Here is a 24,344-nt window from a genome sequence, read left to right as displayed (position 1 = left end):
CCGAAAGAAGGGCAATGCCAAGAAATGTTCATATAAACAAACAATGATACTCATTTCATATGCCAGCAAAGTTATGCTTTAATATTCTGCTTCAGCAGATATGTGAACTGAGAATTAGAGAAGAGAGATGATTTTTGAAGAGACAGGGGAACTAGAGAATAAGTTGCCAACATTTGCTGGATTATGGTGAAAGCTAGAGAGTTCCAGGGGGAAAAAAAATCTACTTTTTTTCATCGACAATGCTAAAGCATTTGACTGTGTGTGGATCACAACAAAATGTGGCAAGTCCTCAAAGAGATGGGATTATTTTGTCTCCTGAGCACCCTGAATGCAAGCCAAGCAGCTATAATTATAACTGAGCTTAGAAAAAACTGATTTTGTTCAAGATTGGAAAAGGAGTAAGACAGGAATGTATATTGTCACCTTATTTATTTCATTTATATGCAGAGTACATCTTGAAAAATGCAAGACTGAATGAGTCAAAAGGCAGAATTAAGGTTGCCAGGAGAAATAGCAGCAATCTCTGTTATGCAGATGATTCCACTCTGATGGCAGAAAAATGAAGAATTAAGAAGCCTCTTGATGTTGAAAGAGGAGAGTGTAAAAGCTGGCTTGAAGTTTAATGTTAAAAAAACTAAAATCTTGGCAATTGATTCCATCACTTCCTGGCATATATAGAGAGAAAAAATGGAAGCAGAGTCAGATTTTCTATTCTTGGTCTCAAAGATCACTGAGAATGGTGACTACAGCCATGAAATTAAAGACACTTGCTCCTTGGAAGAAAAACCAAGACAAAACTGGATGGCATATTAAAAAGCAGACACATCACCTTCCAACAAAAGTCTATATAGGCAAATCTGTGATTTTTTCCCAGTAGTAGTTTATGACTATGTGAATTGGACTATAAGATGAGCAATGCAGAACTGATGCTTTTGAATTGTGGTGCTTGTTGAAGACTTTTGAGAGACCCTTAGACAATAAGGAGATCAAATCCATCAATATTTAAAGAGATTAACTCAGTCTATTCACTGGAAGGTCAAATGGTGAAGTTGAAGCTTAAATACTTTGGCTACATAATGAGAAGACCGAACTCATTGGAAAAGACTGATGCTAGAAAATATTGAAGGAAAAAGGAAACGGGAAGATCAGAGTATGAGATGGATAGATAAAGTCATGGAAACCACAGACTTTGAGAGATACTGTGGGATAAAGAAGGGCCTAGCTATGAACTGTCACCAGAAGTCAGACCTGCCTGGATGACTAAACCACATTTACATAGGAAAGAACTCATAGAGTTCAAGATCTGTTCCTTCCTCTTACAGTGGACCAAATAGTCTAGATTAGGTTAGGTATTAGTACTAGCCTGGATTGAGCCATCAACAAGGGAAAGGACTTGAGTTGTGAAACCAGAGATGATCCTGACCAAGAAATTATGGAGACCTTTCCTCTTTCTGATGGATGGATATTACCTCCCCTGCCCTGCTTCAAGGACTTGTTCCATCTTCATATGACTTATGGTATTATCATAACAGGGTCTGAGGGAAGGGTACAGGACTAGAGGTTAGCTCTTTCTTAAAAGGATTATTCCTTTAGAGGCAACACTCCTGTAGGCTGTCTTCTGCGCTGCTGCCTCTAACATGCATTCTGGAAGATATTATGTGTTTTTCTCTACGAACTAGTTTCTTGCAGATTTGCTTCTTTCCAGAGATGATGCCAGACATAAACTACCAAATTAGTATCCTGGAGTCTTAGCTGAAAGCCTAACAATAGTGCTTTCACACCCAGAATCAAAATACTTTGAAAACTTCTATCATAGCTTCACCATGGTTATTATAGCCTCACCCTTGATTAACAAAAACTCTTTTCAAGTGGTTGGGGAAGCCAGTGTTTCTTGGATTATCCAGTGTATCTTGTTTTCATTTAAACACCACAAAACAAGTCTATAAGGGTTTACTTCCTACCTTCATTAGTATTTAGGCAATGGACTCTCCTTCCATGGAGTCTTGAGGGATTCCACAAGATACTTAAACTTCCTTCCCATTTAACTTTTCAGCTTCTCTGGTCCTCCAGAGCAGCTGATCTGAACTATACAAGTTAGTCTAGGAATGGTTTGAGGAAGCATTGGGGGAGTAGGGGGGGAAGAGAGAATCCCTAAAGAGAATCCCTTCATCAGGAAAGTTATGAAATGAATTGGGTTTAAGTTAGACAGGGTGCATTCTCACTTCTCCAAAGTCATCTGGGTCCAATGTCAAGCTAGAGATCTAGGATAACTTGGAGACAACCTAAATGAAGATGCAATGCCCATTCAGTGATTAAGAGCTAGGTAAGAAATGAGACAAAAAAACCCCTCTTTTACCTAGTTAAAAAAATAGAAGGGAAAGACTCTCCCAGGAGACCTTCTACCCAAAACAGAATCAATTGCTATTTATATTCAATAAGTCATTATCTCAGAACTGTGACCAAATGAGCCTGAGGTTGAGTGTCAGAATGATTTGAGTTTAAGGCATGGTCCTTAAAATCTAACCTATAAGCTCCAACATATCTTGCAAGGTTTTGGGGATCAAAATTTATAATTTTAAAAAATATAGCAGGTACTTTGAATAGAACTTCCCAGGAATTAGGTATTCTTCAATTGAACCTAAAATTTTATCAGGCATGACCATTTCAACTATGAGAGTAATAGTTTTAAAAATCTAGAAATCAATTTTTTAAAATTAAACTCTTTTTTCTTTTTTTTAGGCTATTGAACACTACACTGAACTGTTAAAAATTGTGAACAAATGTAAAACTCTCAGAATGTTTGAAAATGATCTCCCTTATGCTCAACTGGTAATTTTTAATCCTTCTATCCACCAAGAGTGCTGTTGAATTACTGTATAAAAATTTATCACACTTTCCTCTGAGATATATTCTATATTTTTGATACATTATAGGGCTTCTCTGTCTACTCAGTAAAATTAATTGAATAAAATGAAAAGGCATTTTTATTGGTGGTTATTCAACCTTTTAAAGTGATTGCAGAACCAGCTCTGGAATCAGGAGGGCCTGAGTTCAAATATGACCTCAGACACTTAATGATTACCTAGCTGTGTGACCTTGGGCAAGTCACTTAACCCCATTGCCTTGCAAAAAGTCAAAAAAGATTTAAATAAAATAATTGCATCATATTGACACTATGAAGCTCTCAGGGATTTGATTACTATCCCTATGCCACAGATTTTCAGTTATAGTTATCCTGCCCCAGTCTCTTCTGCCCTTCAATTTCACATCAAATGCTTCTCAGATATTTCAAACTGGATATCCCATAGACATCTTAAACTCTACATATCTAAAACTAGTCTCATCATCTTTCTCCTTAAACCATCCCCTTCCTTACCCTCCCAAGTACTGTAGAGGGCAACCCCATCTACCCAGGCCCTCAAGTTTATAATCAAAGAGTCATCCTTCACTCCTCACCATCTCTGACCGCACACATCCCCTCTCCCATATCCAAGCTGTTACCAAAGACTTGTTCATTTCACCTGTGTGACATTTCTTGAATATGCTCTGTTAACCTTATTTTAGGCTAAAATGAAATAACTATAATTTAGTTTATACACAAAGTTATATTTTCTCAGATCTTACCTGGAAACCTAGAGGTGAATGACATCATTAAAGATATCCACCAAGAGCTTAATGAGGAAAAGGATTTATAGAAATCACATAGAGTCATAAAATTCTAGTGGCCAACCAGTCAGGTTACATATTAGTACATAAAGGTGTCATTGATTACTTTATGATTCTCTTACTCATCCGTAAGGTCTGTTCTATGTCAGAACTGACAAAGATCCAAATAGCAGCAGGATTACTGTCTCCTATTTTGACTTGATATTTTATGTTGTTATGAGGAATGATATAGACATAGAAAACATTGGGATGTCTTCCTTTCCAAAATGTCCTGAGTGTAAGAATTTATTTATCTCATATAGAGTTAACCAGACCAGTTTCCTGCCTTCTCAGAATGTCTTTGTCTAGTTGTTGACACAACTGTGAAAGCAAACTTGTAGATGCAATTAGAGGGGAACCAGACCAATTCACACAGAGTCTGCCTTCAGATTTATAGTTGGAGATGCTCAGTGCTTGAGGAGGGCAGAGGATAATGTAAAACTTACAAGCTCCAATTAGAGATTTGAGAAACTCATTTTTGATTGGAAATATAAGGTTAAAAAATCTAGTTTCAAGGGGTGGCTAGGTGGCGCAGTGGATAAAGCACTGGCCTTAGAGTCTGGAGTACCTGGGTTCAAATCCGGTCTCAGACACTTAATAATTACCTAGCTGTGTGGCCTTGGGCAAGCCACTTAACCCCATTTGCCTTGCAAAAAAACCCCTTAAAAATAAAATAAAAATCTAGTTTCAATAGCTCCTTTCTCTGACATTGCCATCATTCTAGTAAAGGTCCTTATCCCCTCATACCTGTACTATTGTTAAAGCCTTCTTATGGGTCTGCTTGCCTAAATTTTCCTCCCACTCAAATCCATCCTATGTTCAGCCACCAAAGTTATTTTCCTAAATCAAAGGTCAAACTACATAACCCTATCCTCCATCCCTCCTTTCCCACCCCACTGAGTAAATTCCATTGGTTGCCTATTGTCTTTAGACTCAAAATCCTGTTTTGGGCATTCATAATCCTTCATAACCTAGTCACTTCCTTCTTACCTTTCCAAGTCTTAAACCTTACTCCCTATCACATAATCTTACTCCCTACTACATAATTAGCTACATAAAACTTACTGCCTAATACATAAACTAACATCCCATCTTTTATAGGAAGCCCCTCCCAATTCCCTTTAATTCTAGAACTTTCCTTCTGGAAATTATTTTATTTACACTATCTATGGTTTGATTTGTTTGTGTTTGTTTGCATGGTGGGACCCCCCCCCCCATTAAACAGCTAGATTCTTGAGGGCAGGGACTGTCTTTTGCCCTTTTTTTGTATTCCCAGTGCTTTACATAGTGCCTTTACATGGTGCTTTATGTAATCGGCACTTATTTTTATTGATTCATTGATGAAACAATCTTAATCATTCTTGTTCTCATCTTTATGGGGCATAATTTACAAGACTCAATAGGTTAATCTACATATATAGAATACCTTAGTAAGCACAGAATTCTCATAATTTATTAAACAAGTTTAGAACCTATTAGAGAAAAAAAAGCAAAATCAGTATTGCCTTCTTCAATAACTGTTTAAAACGCTGATAGCTTTAGAATAGCCTTTTATTTATTAAACTGTGATTTTAATAAACTTACAAGAACAAAATTATCTTTTAATGTTAATCACATAACAGGGACCAATTGCAAGTGACTACGAGCTTGGACTGTGACCATGAGATAGGCTGAGTTTACCAAGTGATCACCCTTATATTATCAAGGGAAGAATTATTACTTCTAAATTTCTGTAGTTTGACCTTGGTCTTATAAAACTTGTCATATATATTATTAAGTTTTAAATAGTTCTTATCCTACTTATAAGTGTCACAGCCTCAAGGAGCCAGTATTAAACATTGTTCTGGACATACACAAATATTTAATAAATAGGTATTGACGACATAAAGGAAATAAGCAGTAGTCTGGAAAACACATTTTGAAGGTTGGATTTTTTAATTAGTTGAGCCCAGTCTATTTGACATCACTTTTTTTTTGTACCTTGGATCTATGATAGTTTCCTGTGTAGATTTGCTTTACTATCAGGCAGTAGTTTCCCCAAAATTGTTGAATATCTATCACATACCATAAGCACAAATTCCTCAGGATCATCACAACTGAGCCTATAGAGTACTTGGGATGACAGTGTAAGGAATAAAACCCCAGGAGACTATTGCAGTTGGAGATTGACAAGATGCATCATTTGAGTGGGGAAGATTCAGAAGAGACTCTTGACGTACGCATTCAAGTACTTTATAATGCATTAGTTCTTCCTCTTATATATCTTTGAAAGGAAGAAATAAGTTCATCAAAGAACTATTCCACTTATAACTACCTGAATTTCTGAATAAATGACAAACAGCTGTGACCAATACAATTTGAGTGCTTCTAAAATTAGCATGGTTTGCTCCTCCATAAGTAATTAGGATAATTGTAGAAATGAACAGAATATGAGTTTCATACTCAATTTACAGGTCAAAATTATCAATATTCAGAAAAATCTAAAGTTAAGATGTGATATTTTCTTAAATCTTCCCTTTTCTTGACATAAAGAATTAAGGCTTGAAATAGGACCATGATTAAAAAAAAGGTATAATCATTATTTTCTTTAATCCAAAATACCTTGTGAGGTGCCATTCTCCCTCCCTTCCCTCTATATATGTATATCTATGTGTATACATAAATACATATATATTATATGCATATATGTAGCTAGAATTCATATAGTACTTAATGTTTGCAAAGCACTTTAGATATATTAGCTCATTTGACACTTATGACAATTACATCAAGTAAATGCTATTATTAATATTTATTTTACAATGAGAAAATCAGAACTGAGAGATTAAATGATTTGCCCCTAAGTTACACAACTAGTATGTAACTGAAGTCAGAGATTTAATCTCAGTTTTTCCTGATTTCAAATCTTGGTATTCATTATATAAATTAATTGTTGAGTGGCACCATATATGAATTTGGAGAAGATAATAGAACTTTGTGACCAATGCTAAAGGAACCAAGGATGACTCCATAGTTTGAGCCTGAAGGAGTAAGATCATGAAAGGAAGGAAAATATTTGGAAAGTGAGTTGAAATTTTGAGAGAAGAAATAAAGGAGAAATAATGAAATATTAGTTTAATTTTGAACAACTGTATTTTAAAGTATAGAAAGGAAAAGGTAGAGGGTTGAGAAGTGATAGGAAATAACCAAAATTAAGGAGTTTGGGAAAGAAGAAACTAAAAAAAGGAAAAAGGGAAGGGATCATAGAGATATGAGAAGAGTGAGATTAATAGTGACAAGCTCAAGTAGAAGAGGACTGAGAAAATATTTTTGAATTTCAATGGAAGGAGGAAGGGAGAGAATAAACATTTATAGAGCATCTACCTACTACTGCATACCAGCAACTCCAAATTGACAAATATCTCATTTGATCTTTACAGCCCTCTGAGGTTATATGACTTGTCCAAGGAAAGACAGCTGCATACTTGTTTTAAGTCAGATATGAACTCTGGAAGGAACTTGTTAGTGACTACACCTCACAGCACAATTGTAAATGTTAAATACAAGTCATTATGGAGACTATTTACACTTTTGACTGAGGAAAGGAAGTAGGAAGCTATTTTTTCTAGTCTTTGGTATAGGCAGAACATCAGGAATCTTGAATTCAAGAATCAGTAAATTAATATATCCCAGACTTGTAGATATGAGACTATGATATTCAGTTGGTATTAACCAGTTGGTTCAAATTTTTTTTTTGGTTTTTGCAAGGCAGTGGGGTTAAGCAACTTGCTCAGGTTCACTCAGTTTGGTAATTATTAAGTGTCTAAAGTCGGATTTGAACTCAGGCCCTCCTGATTCCAGGGCCAGTGCTCTATCCTCTATCTAGATGTCCTAAAAAGTTAATTCTTTAAAATGTAAAGAAGTTTCTCTTTTAAATATGGAATATAAACCAAATATAAAATTTAATTTATCAATATTGCTAATAAAGTTTTTCATTAATTTAACCATTACTGTTGATTCAGGTTATTATTCCATATCTTGATTGTTTGGGTTATTATTTTGGAAGTTTCTACAGCTTCCTTAAGATTAATAGTCATAATGTAGATTATCTGTTATTGTTCGTCATTGGAATTGTTTGTTGGTTGTTTAATTATGTTTAAAAGTATTTACTGGCTTGTTGTTGTTGTTTAGTCTATTCAGTTGTGTCTGACTCTTTGTTCACCCCATTTAGTTATTTTTTTAACAACAAAGACACTAAAATGGTTTGTCATTCCCTTTTCCAGCTCATTGTATACATGAGGAAACTGAGGTAAACAGGGTTAAGTGACTTGCCAAAGGTTATACAGATAGCAAGTGTCTAAGTCCAGATTTAAACTGAGGAAGAATTATCTTCTTGATTCCAGGCCTATAGGTCCATTCATTGTGCCATCTAGATGCCCATATATTGGACATTCCAACTCAAATTCATTTTTATAAGTTAGCCTACATTAATATTGTATCCCTGAAATAGATCTTGCAATTATAATAGGCATAAAGAATGAGGGGCATATCTTGTGCCTTTTTCTAGGCAAGGTACTTTGGTTTTCAGATTGCAAATTTATAGGTTAACAGTTGAAGACCTTACAGTGAAACTGTTATAAGTCACAGTGACATAGGTGAAATTACAAATGATATAGTTCATATTTTTGTTTATTTTGAAAAGAAAAAAGATTAGCCCAAAGTTGTTTGTGGCCTAAAGAAGAATATTTCAATTAATTTGAAGTTGTTTCTATCTTTCAGCTATTTGAAACTTATTATCACTTAGCAGTAGCTTATCAAAACCTGAATCTACATAAGAAGGCAACAGAACAATTAACATTTGCAGCAGAGACTGCAGCAATACCTAAGGTAAAACTGTCATATATATATTGTGTTTATATTTTCCATAAAAATAAAAGTAACTTAAGTTTGCTATTCAACATATTCAGAAAATGACCAGGTGGAGGCAAGAGATTTTGAAAATTTTTATTTTTTCTATTACATTAAAAAGAATTTTTAAAATATTGATTTAAAAATTTGTGCATTCCAAATTCCCCATTCTTACCCCATTCCCTTGATAAGGCATGCAGTTTGATATAGATTAAACATGTGAAGTCATGCAAAACATTTTCATATTAGTCACACTGCAAAAGAAAACTCAGATTAAATCATCCCCCGACCTCCCACAAAAATAAAGTTTTAAAAGTATCCTTTGATCTGCAGTCAGAGTCTTCTCTGGAGTTGAATAGCATTTTTTATCACAAAAACTTCAGAATTGTCTTGGATAATTGTATTGCTGAGAATAACTAAGTCATTTACAGGTATCTATCCTACATTATTGCTGTTACTGTGTACAATGTTCTCCTGGTTCTGCTTGTTTCACTTTGCATCAATTCATATTACTCTTCATAGGTTTTCATGAAAGCATCCACTTCTTAGCACATAAGTATTACATCACAATCATATACCACTTGTTCAACCATTCCCTAACTGATGGACATCCCCTCAATTTCCAATTCTTTGCCACCACAAAAAGAGCTGTTTAAATATAGTTTAGTATTATATATAATAGCATAGTATATTATAAATATGTAGGCCCTTTTCCTTCTATTATGATCTTTTGGGGTTGCAGACTTAATAATGATATTGAATAATGATAGCTCTTTGGACATATTTCCAAATTGTTTTTCAAAATGATTGGATAACTTCACAATTCCACCAATAGTGCATTAATGTCCCATTTTTTGCACATCTCCAATATTTTTCATTTTCCTTTTCTTCCATTAGCCAATCTAATAAGTCTGAGGCAGTACCCCAGAATCATTTCAATTTGCATTTGTCCAATCAATAGTGATTTAAAGCATTTTTATATGACTTCATCTGAAAACTGTTTGATGAGTCATTAATTTCCACTTACCCAATACTAATTTTTTAGGAATTTTTTTCACTGAATTATTGTCCCTCTTTTTTCCATTTGACCAATTCTTCTTTTTAAGGAATTCATTTCCTCAGTGCATTTTTGTGGCATTTTTTCCCACCCAGCCAATTCTACTTTTTAATGAGTTCTTGTTTTCAGTGTGTTTTTCTGTCTCTTTTAAACATTTGGTCTCTTTTTAAGGTGTTATTTTCTTCAGTGTTTATTTGTGCCTCTTTTACCAGGCTTTTGACTCTCTTTTCATAATTTTACTGCATTACTCATTTCTTTTTTCTTAATTTTTCCTCTTCTCTTATTATATTTTTGGAAATCCTTTTTGAGTTCTTACAAGAATTCTTTTGGGCCTGTGTCCATTCCATTTTTTTTTGAGAATTTACTTGTAGCTATTTTGACATTATTGTCTTCTAAGTTTGTGCCTTGATCTCCCTTGTCAACATAGTAACTTTTTGTGGTTAGCTTCATTTGTTCTGCTACTTGCTCATTTTGCCAGCCATTTTCTTGACTGCTAATTTTATATTAAAGCTGGGCTCTACATCCTGGGTGGAAAGGAAATTGTGTCCCAAATTTCAAGTTTTTGTCTATGACTGTTTTTAGAACTAATTTTGAGGGGGGATCTTTAAGTTTTCATTGCTTCCAAGATAGTATGATCTAAGGAGAGATGTGCTCACTGTTTTCCTGACCTGTGTTCTTGTCTTTCCCTAAGAACGGATATTGTTCCCCTGTGGTCACAGGTGCTAATGCTCTTCTTGGCCCTAGAACTGTGAACAGTTATTTTCTCCCTCTTTCTAGTGTTCCTTTCTGCCTTAGAACTGAGACCAAGGTACCTACTCCACTGGGGGCCACTAGAGACATTCTGTTCTACCCTGGAACTATGCTTCCCTACAGCTGCAAGTGCTATTGCTCTTTTTGCACTTGGAACTCAGGCTTCTGTTCTCCTGAGATCACAAGCTCTAGCGGTTCTTTTTGCTTTGGAACTGAGATCAGGGTCTTTGTTCCCTTGGGAAGTGACCAGATACTCTCTTTTCCATTTGGGAACTGTGATCAGACCTCTTGTTAGCTTGTGTCTGCCAATCTTAGAGTTCTATTGCTCCTCCTCGCCCTGAAATTGTGGCCTAGAATTATATATGGGCAAAGCAAATGAATCCTGGACCCTGAGTCAGCAATATGTCTCTTGTAATGAATATCTTTCTGACCATTTGTCCAACACTCTTCCATTCTATGGGCTGAGAACTCCCAAAGCTGCTGTTGCCATTCATGTAGTCACCACCAAGGTCTGTTGTTAGCATTGTGTCACAGTATCTACATTTCCCCTTTTTACTGGAGTAACTCTTTTTCATTCTGTTCTCATTTGTGATTGTTGGGCTTAAAGGTTCTACTTTAGCCAAGTATTCAGTAGAATGTCAAATCCTTGAGGGCAAGCATTATTTTTTATCAATTTGTATTGGTATACTTCATGCCTTCTCTGGAGGTAAACTGTATCTTCAATATTAGTCCTTGAGAATTATCTTGGATCATTGTTTAGCTGAAAATAGATGTCATTCACAGTTGCTCAACAAAGACTATCATGTTTAATATGTATAATGTTCTCCTGATTATGTTCACTTCACTATGGATTGGTTCATGTATTTCCAGGATTTTCTGAAATCATTTTGCTTGTTATTTCTTATAGAATAAAAATATTCCATTATAATCATATCCCACAGCTTATTTATCCATTCCCTAATTGATGAGCATTCCTTTGATTGCCAATTCTTAGCCACCATAAAAAATTTTATATAAAAAATTTTTAGTATAATTTTATATAAAATATATATATATAAATAATTTTTATATAAATAATTCCTTTTCCCTTTTTTTCTGGAAGTCTTTGGGATACATATTTTGTAGTGGTATTGTTGGAACAAAGGGTATGAACAATTTTATAGCCTGTATTCTACAATTTTGCTAAAGTTGTTAATTTCAAGGAGTTTTTTGGATTATCTAGGATTTTCTAAATATAGCCTCATATCATCTGCAATGAGTGACAGGTTTTTCCTCATCACCCATTCTAAATCCTTTAATTTCTTTTTCTCTTCTTTTTTTTGCTATAGCTGTTTTTAGAATAATATTAAATAATAGAGGTGATAGTAGGCATTCTTGCATCACCCGATTTATATTAGGAAGGCTTCTAGCTTTTCCCTATTTCAAATAATATTTGCTAATAGATTTTTATAAATATCACTGATCATTTTAAGAGTAAACTCCATTAATTCCTAGGTTTTCTAGTGTTTTGATAGGAATGGATGCTGTATTTTGTCAAAAATTTTTTCTTCATCTATTAAGATAATCATGAAATTTCTATTGCTTTATTTTTTTTTTTTAGTTTTTTGCAAGGCAAATAGGGTTAAGTGGCTTATCCAAGGCCACACAGCTAGGTAATTATTGTCTGAGGCCGGATTTGAACTCAGGTACTACTGACTTCAGAGCCACTGGAGTCTATCCACTGCGCCACCTAGCCACCCCTCTATTACTTTATTGATGTGATCAATTAAACTGGTGATTTTCCTAATATTAAACCATATATTAATTATATATGTTATTATATATTAATTATTAATATTAAACTATATATTCCTGACATAAATCCCACCAGGTTGTAGTGTATGATCCTTGGGATATGTTGCTGTAATCACTTTGCTATGGCCATATTTCCCCATGTATAAGATGCACCTTAATTTGGGGGCTTGAAAGTTGAAAAAAAAAGTATTACATAAAGTTGTTGAATTAAAGTTTTATTCATCATAAAATTCATATGACTCCTCATCACTGTCAAAACTCCCATCCATTAGCTTGTCCTCATCTGTGTTTGATGAAAAATCACTGTCTTAGGAGAAGCTCTGACTGATCTTCTACCTATGCTCTGGTCTGTGGTTGACTACAAACACCCCCTGGGCAACTCTGGTGTGTCAATGCATTCTTAGCCCATTCCATTTCATGTGAAAACAACAGAGACTGACCACAGGAAGAAGAAACCCTAATGAAAATGTGGAGGAAGAAGAAGGCCATGAGAGGCAAGGCAGCCAAATGAACTGTTTTCTCAGTTGGAGGAGGACCAAACTGACATTCAGCAGCACAGTTTCCATTCACTTTTTCAAACTGGATCACTTTTAACTTGAATTCATCACTTTTTTGAGCTATTTCTGGGAAGAACATGGCAAAATGTAATGAGTGCAAAGACAAGCACAAAAAATTTGGGAAATGCAAGGGAAAAAAGTACATCAGTTCCACTTTTTAGACCCCCAAAACTTTTCAAAAAAGGGTGTATCTTATACATGGGGAAATATGGTATTTTATTTAAAATTTTTTGAGTCAGGGATTTTTCTTAGGAAATTCATTTGATGGCTTGTTCAATTTCTTTTTCTAAGACTGAGTTATTTAAATATTTTGTTCTTCTGTTAATCTAGGTAATTTATGTATTTGTACATATTTCATTTAGATTGTTAAATTTCTTGGAATATAATTGGGTAAAATAGCACCTAATAATTGTCTGAATTTCTTTTCTTTGGGTGAATTCACCGTTTTCATTTTTGATATTAGTAATTTAGTCTTCTTTCTTTTTTTAATCAAATTTACCCATGGTTTTTCTATTTTATTGTGGGTTTTTTATACCAATTTCTTGTTTATTAGTTCAATGGTCTTCTTATTTTCAATTTCATAATCTCATCTTTGATTTTTAGAAATTTCCAATTTGATGTAAATTGGAAACTTTTAATTTGTCCTTTTCCCAGTATTTTTAGTTTTATGCCCAATTCACTGACCTGCCTTTTTCTCTTATTTTATTGATGTAAGCAATTAAAGAAAATAATTTCCCCCCTAAGTCCTGCTTTATCTGGGCCCCATAAATTTTGGTACATTGTCTCATTGTTCTCATTTTCTTTAATGAAATTAAAATATTGATTATTTCTATGATTTGTTCTTTGACCCACTTATTTTTGGGGGCTAGGTTATTTAGCTTCCAATTAATTTAATTTAATTCTTTCAATTGTTCTTTATTAACAGTATTTTTAATTGCATCATAGTCTGCTTTTCTGTATTTGGTTGTGATATTTTTATATCCTAATTGACATGGTCAATTTTTACATAGGTACCATGTACTGTTGAGATAAAAGTTATATTCCTTTCTATTCCCAACCAGTTTTCTCCAGACATCTATCATATTTAACTTTTTCAAAATTTTACTCACCTCCTTAACTTCTTTATTGTTTCTTTTTTATTAGAATTTTCCGTTTCTGAGAAGAAAAAGTTGTGGTCACCTACTAGTGTTGTTTTATTGTCTATTCCCTCCTGTAACTATTCAACTTCTCCTTCAAAAATTTAGATGCTTATACCATTTGGTGCATAAATGTTTAGTATTTATATAACTTCTTTGTCTATAGTAACTTTCAGCAAAATATGGTTTCCTTCCCTTTCTCTTTAAATTAAATCTATTTTTGCTTTTTTTTCTTGTCTGAGATCATGATTGCTAACCCTACTTTCTTTGCTTCAGTGGAAATCATAATTGATTTTGCTCCAACCCCCACCCTGTCTTTACCCTGTGTGTATCTCTCTGTTTCAGATATATTTCTTGTAAGCAAAATATTGCAGGATTCTGGTCTTTTTATCTATTCTACTATCTTCTTCCATTTTATGAGTGAGTTCATTCCATTCACATTTATAATTATAACTCTGTATTTTCAACCATGCTATTTTTTCCTTCTTTACCCCTCTCTCTTACGCCCCATCCTTTCCCTCCTCACAAGTATTTACTTCTGATCACCACTTTTCCCCAATATATCCTCCCTTCTTTTATCCATGCTTTTTTTTGTCTTTATAAGTTAATATAGATTACTGTAACCAACTGACTATGTAGATTGTTCCCTCTTTGAGCCAATTTTGATGAGAGCAAAGTTTAAACTTTGCTTTCTACCACACACCCCCCACCTTTACCTCCATTATAATAGCTCTTTCATGCCTCTTTTCTGTGGGGTGATTTCTCCAGATTCAATCTCTCCCCTCTTTATTCTTTAGTGCGATTTTCTTTATCACTCCTTTATTTTATTTTGGGGGTTTATCTCATCAAAGTCACCTTATATCCATATCCTCTGTCTAGATTTACTCATCCTAATTGCTGTTATAGTAATAAGGTTCTCAAAAGTTTCAAATATTATCTTGCTACAAGGAATATAAACAATTTAACCTTATTGAATTTTTTATGTTTCCTCTTTCTTGTTTCTTTTTTACTTTTTTTATGTTTCCCATGAGTCTTGTATTTAGAGGCCATTTTTTTTATTCAGCTCTAGTCTTTTAATTAGGAATGGTTGAAAGGGGGGCAGTTAGGTGGCACAGTGAATAAAGTACCTCCCCCTGGAGTCAGGAGGATCTGGGTTCAAATTTGACCTCAGACACCTAATGATTACCTAGATGTATGACCTTGGACAAGTCACTTAACCCCATTGTCTTAAATAAAAAAAATTTTTTAAAGGAATGATTGTAAGTCATCTATTTCATTAAATTTCCATTTTTTTGGGAAAGATTATATTTGGTTTTGTTGGGTAGGTGATTTTTAATTGTAATCCTAACTCCTTTTGCTTTCTGGTATATCATATTCCAAACCCTCCAGTTCAAATCTTGTGTAATTCTGACTGTAGTTCTGTGAAATCTGAGTTGCTCCTTTTTTGGGCTGCATGCAATACTTTCTCCTTGATCTGTGAGCTCTGGAATCTGGCTCTGATATTCCTGAGAGTTTTCATTTGGAGCTTTCTTTCAGGTGGCAATTGATGGATTCTTTCAATTTCTATTTTTCCCTCTGATTCTAATGTATCAGGGCAGCTTTCTTTGATAATTTCTTGGAAAAATTTTTTTTTCTCATCTTGGCTTTCAGGTAGTCCAATAATTCTTACATTCTCTCTCCTGAATCCATTTTTAGGTCACTTGTTTCCCAATGATAAATTTCACATTTTCTTTTTTTCTTTTATTATATCTTGATGTCTCATAGAGTCATTAGTTTTCACTTGCTCAATTCTAATTTTTAAGGAATTATTTTCTTCAGTGATATTTTATACTTTTCCATTAGATCAATTCTATTTTTAGGTAGTTATTTTCCTCTGTAAATATTTATATCTTTTTTCCATACTTTTGACTGTTTTTTCAAGATTCCTTTGCAGTATTCTCATTTCTTTTCCCAATTTTTCTTCTACTCTAATTTTTTTTTAATTTTTTGGGGGCTGAAACCAAATTACACTTTCCTTGAGAGCTTCACATGTATTCATTTTGATAACATTATTCTCTTCTAAGCTTATGTTTGGAAACTCCCTGTCACAATGCTAATTTTTTACAGTCAAGTTCTTTGTTTTCTTGCTCATTTTTTTCTACCTTTTTTCTGACTTAATGATTTTATGTAAGTAATGAACTCTGGTCTTACACTGTCCCAAACTGTTTGTGCTGGGGTTCAGGGCCCTAAGCTGGCTTTCTTTGGGTTTTCAGGGCTTAAATGCTTGCTTTCATTGGAGGAGAAGCTTCCTTTTTGGGTTGTTACAGAGGGGATGGGACTTCCCTATTGACCTTCTCAAGGTATGGTATTTAGCTGCTGACCTGACTGAGAGATGGGGGCCTTGCTGCTAGGTTGCTATGGTAACAGATGACTGATCCTAGAAGACAGATCTTGTTGCTGATCTGCCCCAGGGATGGATCATACTGCTGGATTGCTATAGAAATACGGTCTCTCTTCTGGCAGGCCCCAGGGGCAGGACCCTGCTGTTGTCCAGCCCCAGGACAGAGCTTCTCTACTGTTCAGCGATGAGGTCAAAGCATTGCTGGTGGCTTGTGTTTGGGGTGAGGTCGTTGGGGTGAAGTCCTGCAGTGCTACACAGATTGCTCATTTGACTTAAGGTGCTGCTGATTTGTAGGAGGGTGAAGCCTCATTGAGGGATTGCCCCAAGCTTGGATCCTTTCTGTAGGCTCCCTTCTGTGAGGCTGGCTGCTGCTGCTGCTCTTGGATCTCAGTACCTTTCCACCCCAATGAAACAGACCTTTCCTGTCAGGCCAGTAAGCTGATTCTCTGCTCCTAGATCAATTTGGAGGTAGGTTTCTAACTGTTTGGAGGAGAATTGGGGAGGACATCAGAGGTTCCTATCTCACATCATCATCATCATGGCAGCAGAAATCAACTCAGTTTTTTTTTAGGTTTTTGCAAGGAAAATGGGGTTAAGTGGCTTGCTCAAGGCCACACATCTAGGTAATTATTAAGTGCCTGAGGTTGGATTTGAACTCAGGTACTCCTGACTCCAGGGCCAGTGCTCTATCCACTGTGCCACCTAGCCACCCTCAGTTTTTTTTTAAATAAGCATTTATGATTTCTTTTCCCACTGTCTCTCCATAAACTGAATAAGTAAATAAGTAAAAAAGAAGAAAGAAAAAATAAAGTCCCCAGAAAACATATACATAGTTCATCAAAACAAATTTCCATATTGACTGTGTTCAATAATGCTTGTCTCATCAACATTTTAAGTTCATTACCTTTAGAAGGGGGTGGTGCCATGTTTCCTCTTTAGTTCTCTGGACTTAGGTTTATCATTGCATTGGTCAAAGTCTTTTCAAGTTGCTTTTCTTTTTAATGCTGTCATTGTATAAATTGTTTTTCCTAGTTCTTTTCACTTTACTCTGCACCAGTTCATTCCTAGGCTTCTTAGAAACTGGTTCTTAATTTCTTATAGGATAATAATATTCAGTTACTTTCATATACAAACATCTCAGAGAAAATGTGGGTTTGGTTCCAGACCACTGCAATAAAGTGAATGTTACATCAAGTAAGTAGAACAAATTTTTTGGTTTCCTAGTGCATATAAGAGTTATGTTTATACTCTACTATGTTATTGGGTATTATAATTAGTATTATAATTATATATAATATAATTAGTATTATATCATTTTTAAAGTATACACCTTAATTAAAAATGTTTTATTACTAAAAAATATGCTTATCATCATCTGAGCCTTCAGCAAGTTATAATTTTTTTCTGGTGGAGGTTCTTACTGCAATATTGACAGTTGGTGATTATTCAGTGTGGTAATTGCTAAAGTTTGGGGTGGGTGTAGCAATATCTTAAAATAAGACAACAATGAAGTTTGCTGCATCAATATAATCTTCCTTTCACAAAGATTTCTCTGGAGCATGTGATATTGTTGATTGCACTTTAGCCAAAGTAGAATTCCTTTCAAAATTACCCTTTCAGGGGCGGCTAGTTGGCGCAGTGGATAGAGCACTGGCCTTGGAGTCAGGAGTACCTGAGTTAAAATCTGGCCTCAGACACTTAATAATTACTTAGCTGTGTGGCCTTGGGCAAGCCACTTAACCCCACTGCCTTGCAAAAAAAATTAACCCTTCAAAATTCTCTCATATATAGTATTTCTGCTTTATCAACTAAGTTTTTGTAACATTCTTCAATATTTTTGTGTCTCAAGAAATAGGAATATCTAAAGATAGAGAGAGATAGGGGAATGTCCAATTGGTAGAGCAACCAGAACACATATATGGGCATTGGGCATAATTCATGGATCTTCAAAGTAATTGCAAAAGTAATATTGAAGATATAATAGCAATGAAAAAAGTTGAAATAATGTGAGAATTACCACTATGTGATAGAGAGACATGAAGTGAGTATATGCTTACATCACTGGGAAAATGGCACAGATAGACTTGCTCCTTATAGGGTTGCTACAAATGTTCAATTTGGAAAAAAATGCAATTTCTGAAAAAATGCAAAAAAAAGCAAAGTATGCCTATATCATAATTTGTTTAAATAATCCCAAAATAATAGGTATCCCTTTAGTTTCTGTTTTTTGTTACTGGGAAACTCTTCTCTCCCTGTTTTTCTTTATGTCTCATATGTTTGCAAATGTATGTATTTACATATGTGTATATAGTATATACATTCCATATTTTATATATATGCAATCTCTCCTTGATCTCTTTTGTATAGGTCTTGTAATGGTACAATTGGGTCATATGTACAGTTTGATCACTTTGGGGACATAGTTCCAAATCCTTTCCAAAAGAGCTGGACCAATTCACAGCAATACTTAAAGTGGATTAATGTATTTGTTTTTCTGAAACTCTTCCAACATCTGTCAGCTTCTTTTGTTATTTTTGTCAATCCAATAGGTATGAGTTAGAAACTTAGTCATTTTAATTTTAGTTTCTCTTGTTATTAGTGTTTTGGAACATTTTTCTTGTGTTTGTTGATAGCTTAGATTTTTTTTTCCTTTGGAAATTGCCTTTGATCATTTAGCTATTAGGCAATGGCTCTAAAATTACCTAAAGATAGACATCTGCTTTTCATATTTTTATCATATATTTCTACTTTGTATTATAAACATTAAATAATAACCATATAGGTCCTATATATGCCCTTTGAATAAGAGAGTTGTTGCTGCTAGTATGAGTTTCTTTGTTTGTCCAGTGCTTCCTCCCCAACATTACACTAGTTCTTTTCAGTGTATCATAATATTAGGTGTGGTTTCTTTCCTAGCCTCTTGGATTCTAATGTTCTCTAAACTCAACACACCTAAAACAAAACAAAATAAAAATTCAATATAATGTAAAGGAAATGTTATAGTATAATGATTACCTATGTCATACTTAGAAGAACTGTGGTGGTCTTGGAAGCAATATTGTAGAACATGACATTAGTAAATAATAATGGTGATTTGGAGTAAATAAAAGACCATTGACATTATATTTAAGTCAGTGATGTGACTTAACATTGGCTTTGTAATAAATGTTGTTCTTTGTATATATTAGTTCTAGAAATACTTATAAAGGTGCTTTGTAAAAAATAATAACATTGATTTTGGACTTTTCCTTTTCACTTCTAGAATGGTTGTGAAGTTGGGTGTAATTCTGAAACTTTCTACCATACACCAATATTTTCTCGAAGAGCATTTTCTCATGTTATGTGTGGTAAGGTGCAATTATTTCTCCTTGAATTGGATTGTTGGTATTTCTAAGGGATCATTTATTTTTTGTCTTCTGTGTTTGTTCCTTGCATTTAGTGCCTTGCATTTAGTAGGTACTTAATAAATGTTTAACTGAAGTATGATAATTTTTGAATTAGCAGGTATATCTCAAACCAATAAACCATGGAAGTTTAAACATTTAGTTGATACTTGGAAATTTTTGCGGGGAAATTAAAAATACTCACCTTTAAAGGAATGTTTTATATATTTTTAGAAAATGAACAATTACCTCTGTGTTTCTTACTGGCATTTGAAAAGGTACTAGCTGAGTGGTACATATGTATAAATATTCTACTTAAAAGCACAAGAATTTTCTTTATTCTGAGAAAATCATGCTAAATTTGCCTGCTCAAGTGTAAACTAGCCCAGTTCTCTCATCATTGAAGGCGGAAATCAAGATTACTATGTTTTTGGTCCTTTGTTCTTATTTTTTAAATTTTATATTTTTTTTCTTTCTTAATCAGGAAGCTAATATAAATCATAAAATATTTAGTACTATTAATTGTGTCCTAGGCTGTTATGCTAGGAAATGGGGATATAAGTACTGAAAAAGAAAATAGTTCGCCATTAAAGAGTGCATATTCTATTAGACATGTATGCATGTATGCATATATGTATTTTATAAATTATATATAATATATTAATCAGTGAATTGATACTATGTGCCAGACATGTTGCTAAGTTCTAGAGATTCAAAAAGAGGCTAAACACAGTTCCTGTCACTAAGGAACTTTCCAATCTAATAGGGAAGACATCGTGCAAAATAAATATATACTATTTACAGAATAAATAGGAAATAATTAACAGAAAGAAGGCATTGTAATGAAGAGGAGTTTGAGGTAAGTTTCCTGTAGAAGGTGGTATTTTAATTGGGACTAAAAAGAAATCAAGAAGATCAGGGAAGAAATCAGGATAGAAGAGAGAAAGTGTTCCATTCATAAAGAACAATCAGAGAAAATGTCCAGAACCAAGAGGTAAAATATCTTATCTATGGAAGAGTCAAAAGCCCTGGGTCAGTGACTCAAAGAGTATGTGTTGAGAAGTAAGGTGTAAGAAATCAGGAAAGGGAGGAGGGGCTAGACTATTAAGGACTTTGAATGCCAAAAGGAGTATTTTGTAGTTGCTCCGTAAGTTTATTGAGGAGGAAGCACAGGTAGATGGCTTAATGGTAGGATAGGAGTTTGAATCCAGCCTTAAGACACTTGCCACTTACTAGCTGTGTGACCTCAGGCAAGTCATCTGATTGCCTCACATCCAGGGCTGTCTGCAGTTACCCTGATTCATATCTGGCCTCCGGACCCAGATGGCTCTGGAGGAGAAAGTGAAACTGGTGACAAAGCACAGCACCCCCTCACTCAAATCTAACTCACATGCTTGTCATGGCATCACCTCCCTGATGTTGTGCTCTTCTTCAAAAGTGAAGGACATGCATTATTGAGTAGGAGAGATGATGGCATGGTTGGAATTTCTTTTTAGAAAAAATCACTGTGTTTGGAGTGGGGAGAGATTTGAGACAGGCTGACTCACCAGCAGATTTTTGCAATAATCTAAGAGTGAGATGTGAATTCCTGCTAGAGGAGAGAGGAGTATATATGAGAGACATAACAAAGGCAAAATTGACAGGCCTTGGCAGCAGCTTGGATATTCAAGATGAGAGATGGTGAAGAATCAAGAGTAGCTCCTAGTAACTTCTCTATGGTTTCTCAATCTTCTTTTAACAGCACATGTGTAGAAGCAAAAGCAATAAATGATAGGAGTCATCCAAGACTGAGGATTGGCTAGGAAAAGTTAGCAATTTGATCAGGGTGTTTGCTAAGAGATGAAGACAGTGTAGAGTTGGATTGGTTCGTCAGATGGGTTAAAGAGTGTGGCTAATGTAGAGGAGATGATTTGGGAGAGAATTAAGAGGTGGAAATAGAGGTCATGGAGCTGATAAAAAACAGGATTCTGTAAAAGGGAGGAAGAGGAAGGGGTGAAAAGCCAATAGATTCTGATTAAATAAGGGAAATTCAGAATTCTTGAACATAGAAGTGTGGATGATGGCTGAATCAAGGGTGTGGTCATTTTTGTGTGCCTGAGATATATTTATATACATACACACACATATACATACACTTATAACACATGTGTAGAGGAAGGAAGGAAGAAAGGAAGGAAGGAAGGAAGGAAGGAAGGAAGGAAGGAAGGAAGGAAGGAAGGAAGGAAGGAAGGAAGGAAGGAAGGAAGGAAAATTGTTCAAGATTATTTGAAGGGAGAAGCACAAACCGGTGGAGGGGGGAGGGATCAGAAAAACTCCCTATAGAAGATGATGCTTGAGTCAAGCTTTGAAGGAAATTAGAGCTTTTTAGCAGTCAACAGGAGAAATTACATTCCAGGAAGAGGAATATCAAGTGCAAAGGCATGGAGATAGGAGATGTGAGAAACAAGAAGTTAACCACTTTGCCCTATGGAGTATTATGAAAGGGTGAGTAATGTATAATGATAGAAAGGTAATTTGGGGCTAGCTGTGAAGGGTTTTAGTGCTAAACAGGGTGGTGTTTTTTTTTTAATTGTAGAGCTTTCATGAAACCATTGGAATATTTGTAGTAGGGAAATGAAATGGTCAAACCTGTACCTTAGGAAAATAATTTTGGCAGGTGGATAGAGGATGGATTGGATATAGAGAGACTGATGCAAGGTAATCAATTCAAAGACCCTTTCAATAGTCTAAGCATTTGGGGTATTGTGAATACCTTTAGGGTAGCTTCGTGAATAGAGAGAAGGGAACCTATATGAAAGATATTATGAAGAAGAGTCAGGATCTGATGAGATACACGGAATTGCTGTGTGAAAATAAGGCTTCAATGGTGGCATTGCAAACTTGAGTAACTGAAAAGATTGTAGTGTGCCCCACAGAATTAGAGAAGTTCAGGAAAGGGATGGTTTTGAAGGGAAAAATAATGAGTTTTGCTCTGGACCTGTTAAATAAGATATCTAGATATAGTGTTAAATTATGATTAACTAGGTAGGTGGCACCAACCCTGGAATCAGGAGGACTTGAGTTCAAATGTGACCTCAGACACTTAAAAATTACCTAGCTGTGTGAGCTTGGCAAATTATTTAACCCCATTGCCTTACAAAAACAAACAAAAAACTCTTGATGATGAGACTGGAGCTTAAGAAAGAGAATAGTGCTAAATGTATAGTTTTGAGACTTGTCTGCAAAGATATGATATTTAAACTTATAGACACTGATGAATTCACTGAAAAATAAAAATATTAAATTAAATATTAAAAAAATTAAATAAAATAATTTAGATAAAGGAGAAGAGAGTCCAGAATATGATTTTGTATACACCTACTGGGAGGAGCAAGATACAGATAAAGAAAATTAGAAGAAGCAAGGGAGAGAGAGAGAAGTATCTGAGAGGATAGAGGGCATAAGTCTAGAATAAGCTCTAGTATATAACAGCCTCCATTTTCCTATTTCTCCATTTATTCCTAGAATAAATGGGAATCATATTTTTGTCTCTTAAGGAGAAAATAGAGACTTTTAAATTTTTTTATTTTTATAGTGATCAGAAATTAAAGCTTTCATCATTTATTTGTATTGTTTTCTCCCTCATTTTGATAAGGGTTAACATGCAAATCATATCTCACATATTTCCATGTGAGTCATTCTGTGAAAGAAGAATCACAAAAAAGGAAAAACCCATGAGAAAGAAAAAACAAAAAAATTTAAAAAATGAAAATAGAAAACTTTGATTTGCATTCAGACTCCATAGTTCTTTCTCTGGATGGCATTTTGCACCACAATTTTTAGACTTGTCTTTGATCACTGTCCTGTTGAAATGAGCTAAGAGATGTTCTTCTGGTTCTGCTCATTTCACTCAGCATCAGTTCTTCTGATGCACCAGGTATTTCTAAAATTTACCTGTTCATCATTAAAGAGTGAGAATCAAAATAAACCCAAATTTTTATCCTTTAGTATAATAATGAGATATTATTTGTAAACCACTTAGCAGAGTGTCTGGTATTTAGTAGGTGCTTTTAAAATACTTATTCCCTTCCCAGATCACACTATTGTAAGACTTCCAAGGGGACTCCATCTGTGGGTAGCTAACTGCTTGTTTTGGTTGAAATGCAGGGTAGTGAAGCCAACATGTTGAATTTGCCCTCCAATTGATGAACTGTTCCATGGCCAAGAATTCAGTTTCTAACTCTAGTTAGTCATTTGGTAAACATATGCCAGAGTGTGAATCTGTTGCCATTTATATATGCTAGAAAATCAATCAAAATGTATTTCCTAAAGAATGTAATTCAGTAGTATAACTATTGCAAACAGGGGACAGCTCCTGATATATTCTCTTACCTCATTCATACAAGTAAAATATTTCTGTATTGATTCATCTCTAGCCCACTTTTGCTTCCCATAATGATTTCGTTATGCCCTGAAAATCAATGTGTAGTGATTAGCTTTTCTTTCTACTAATTTCATCTGGACATTTTGAAGGATCTGGTCACAAGTAGCTTCATGACCCCTCTCCCCCACTCCTTCTATGGGGTTCTCTATTAGGTGTGGGTTCACACAGTCAGGAGATTAAAGCATTTAAATTTAAAAGAGACTTTGTTTGGTCCCTTGATGTTAAAAACTTTGTGGTCTAGAAATGACTATAATCACAGCAAGGGCATAACA

The 24,344-nt window shown here is 34.7% G+C and overlaps 1 protein-coding gene across 4 annotated transcripts in view; it reads left to right on the top strand.

The window, feature by feature from the left end:
- The window catches only part of LOC141493044 (uncharacterized), an 89,051-nt gene that overhangs the window by 6,964 nt on the left and 57,743 nt on the right, over positions 1-24,344 (top strand). For 3 of the 4 annotated variants that reach the window (XM_074193884.1, XM_074193887.1, XM_074193886.1), the window contains exons 2-4: positions 2,740-2,829; positions 8,464-8,571; positions 19,529-19,613. In XM_074193884.1, coding sequence (XP_074049985.1) covers positions 2,740-2,829; positions 8,464-8,571; positions 19,529-19,613 — 283 coding nt within the window. The remainder of the gene's footprint in view (positions 1-2,739; positions 2,830-8,463; positions 8,572-19,528; positions 19,614-24,344) is intronic. The other variant, XM_074193885.1, reaches the window with a different exon arrangement.

This window comes from Macrotis lagotis, chromosome 7, assembly GCF_037893015.1.
Source record: "Macrotis lagotis isolate mMagLag1 chromosome 7, bilby.v1.9.chrom.fasta, whole genome shotgun sequence".
Taxonomy (NCBI): Eukaryota; Metazoa; Chordata; class Mammalia; order Peramelemorphia; family Peramelidae; genus Macrotis; species Macrotis lagotis.
The sequence above is the reverse complement of the archived record's forward strand: the minus strand, read 5'-3'. Positions and strand labels throughout refer to the sequence as shown.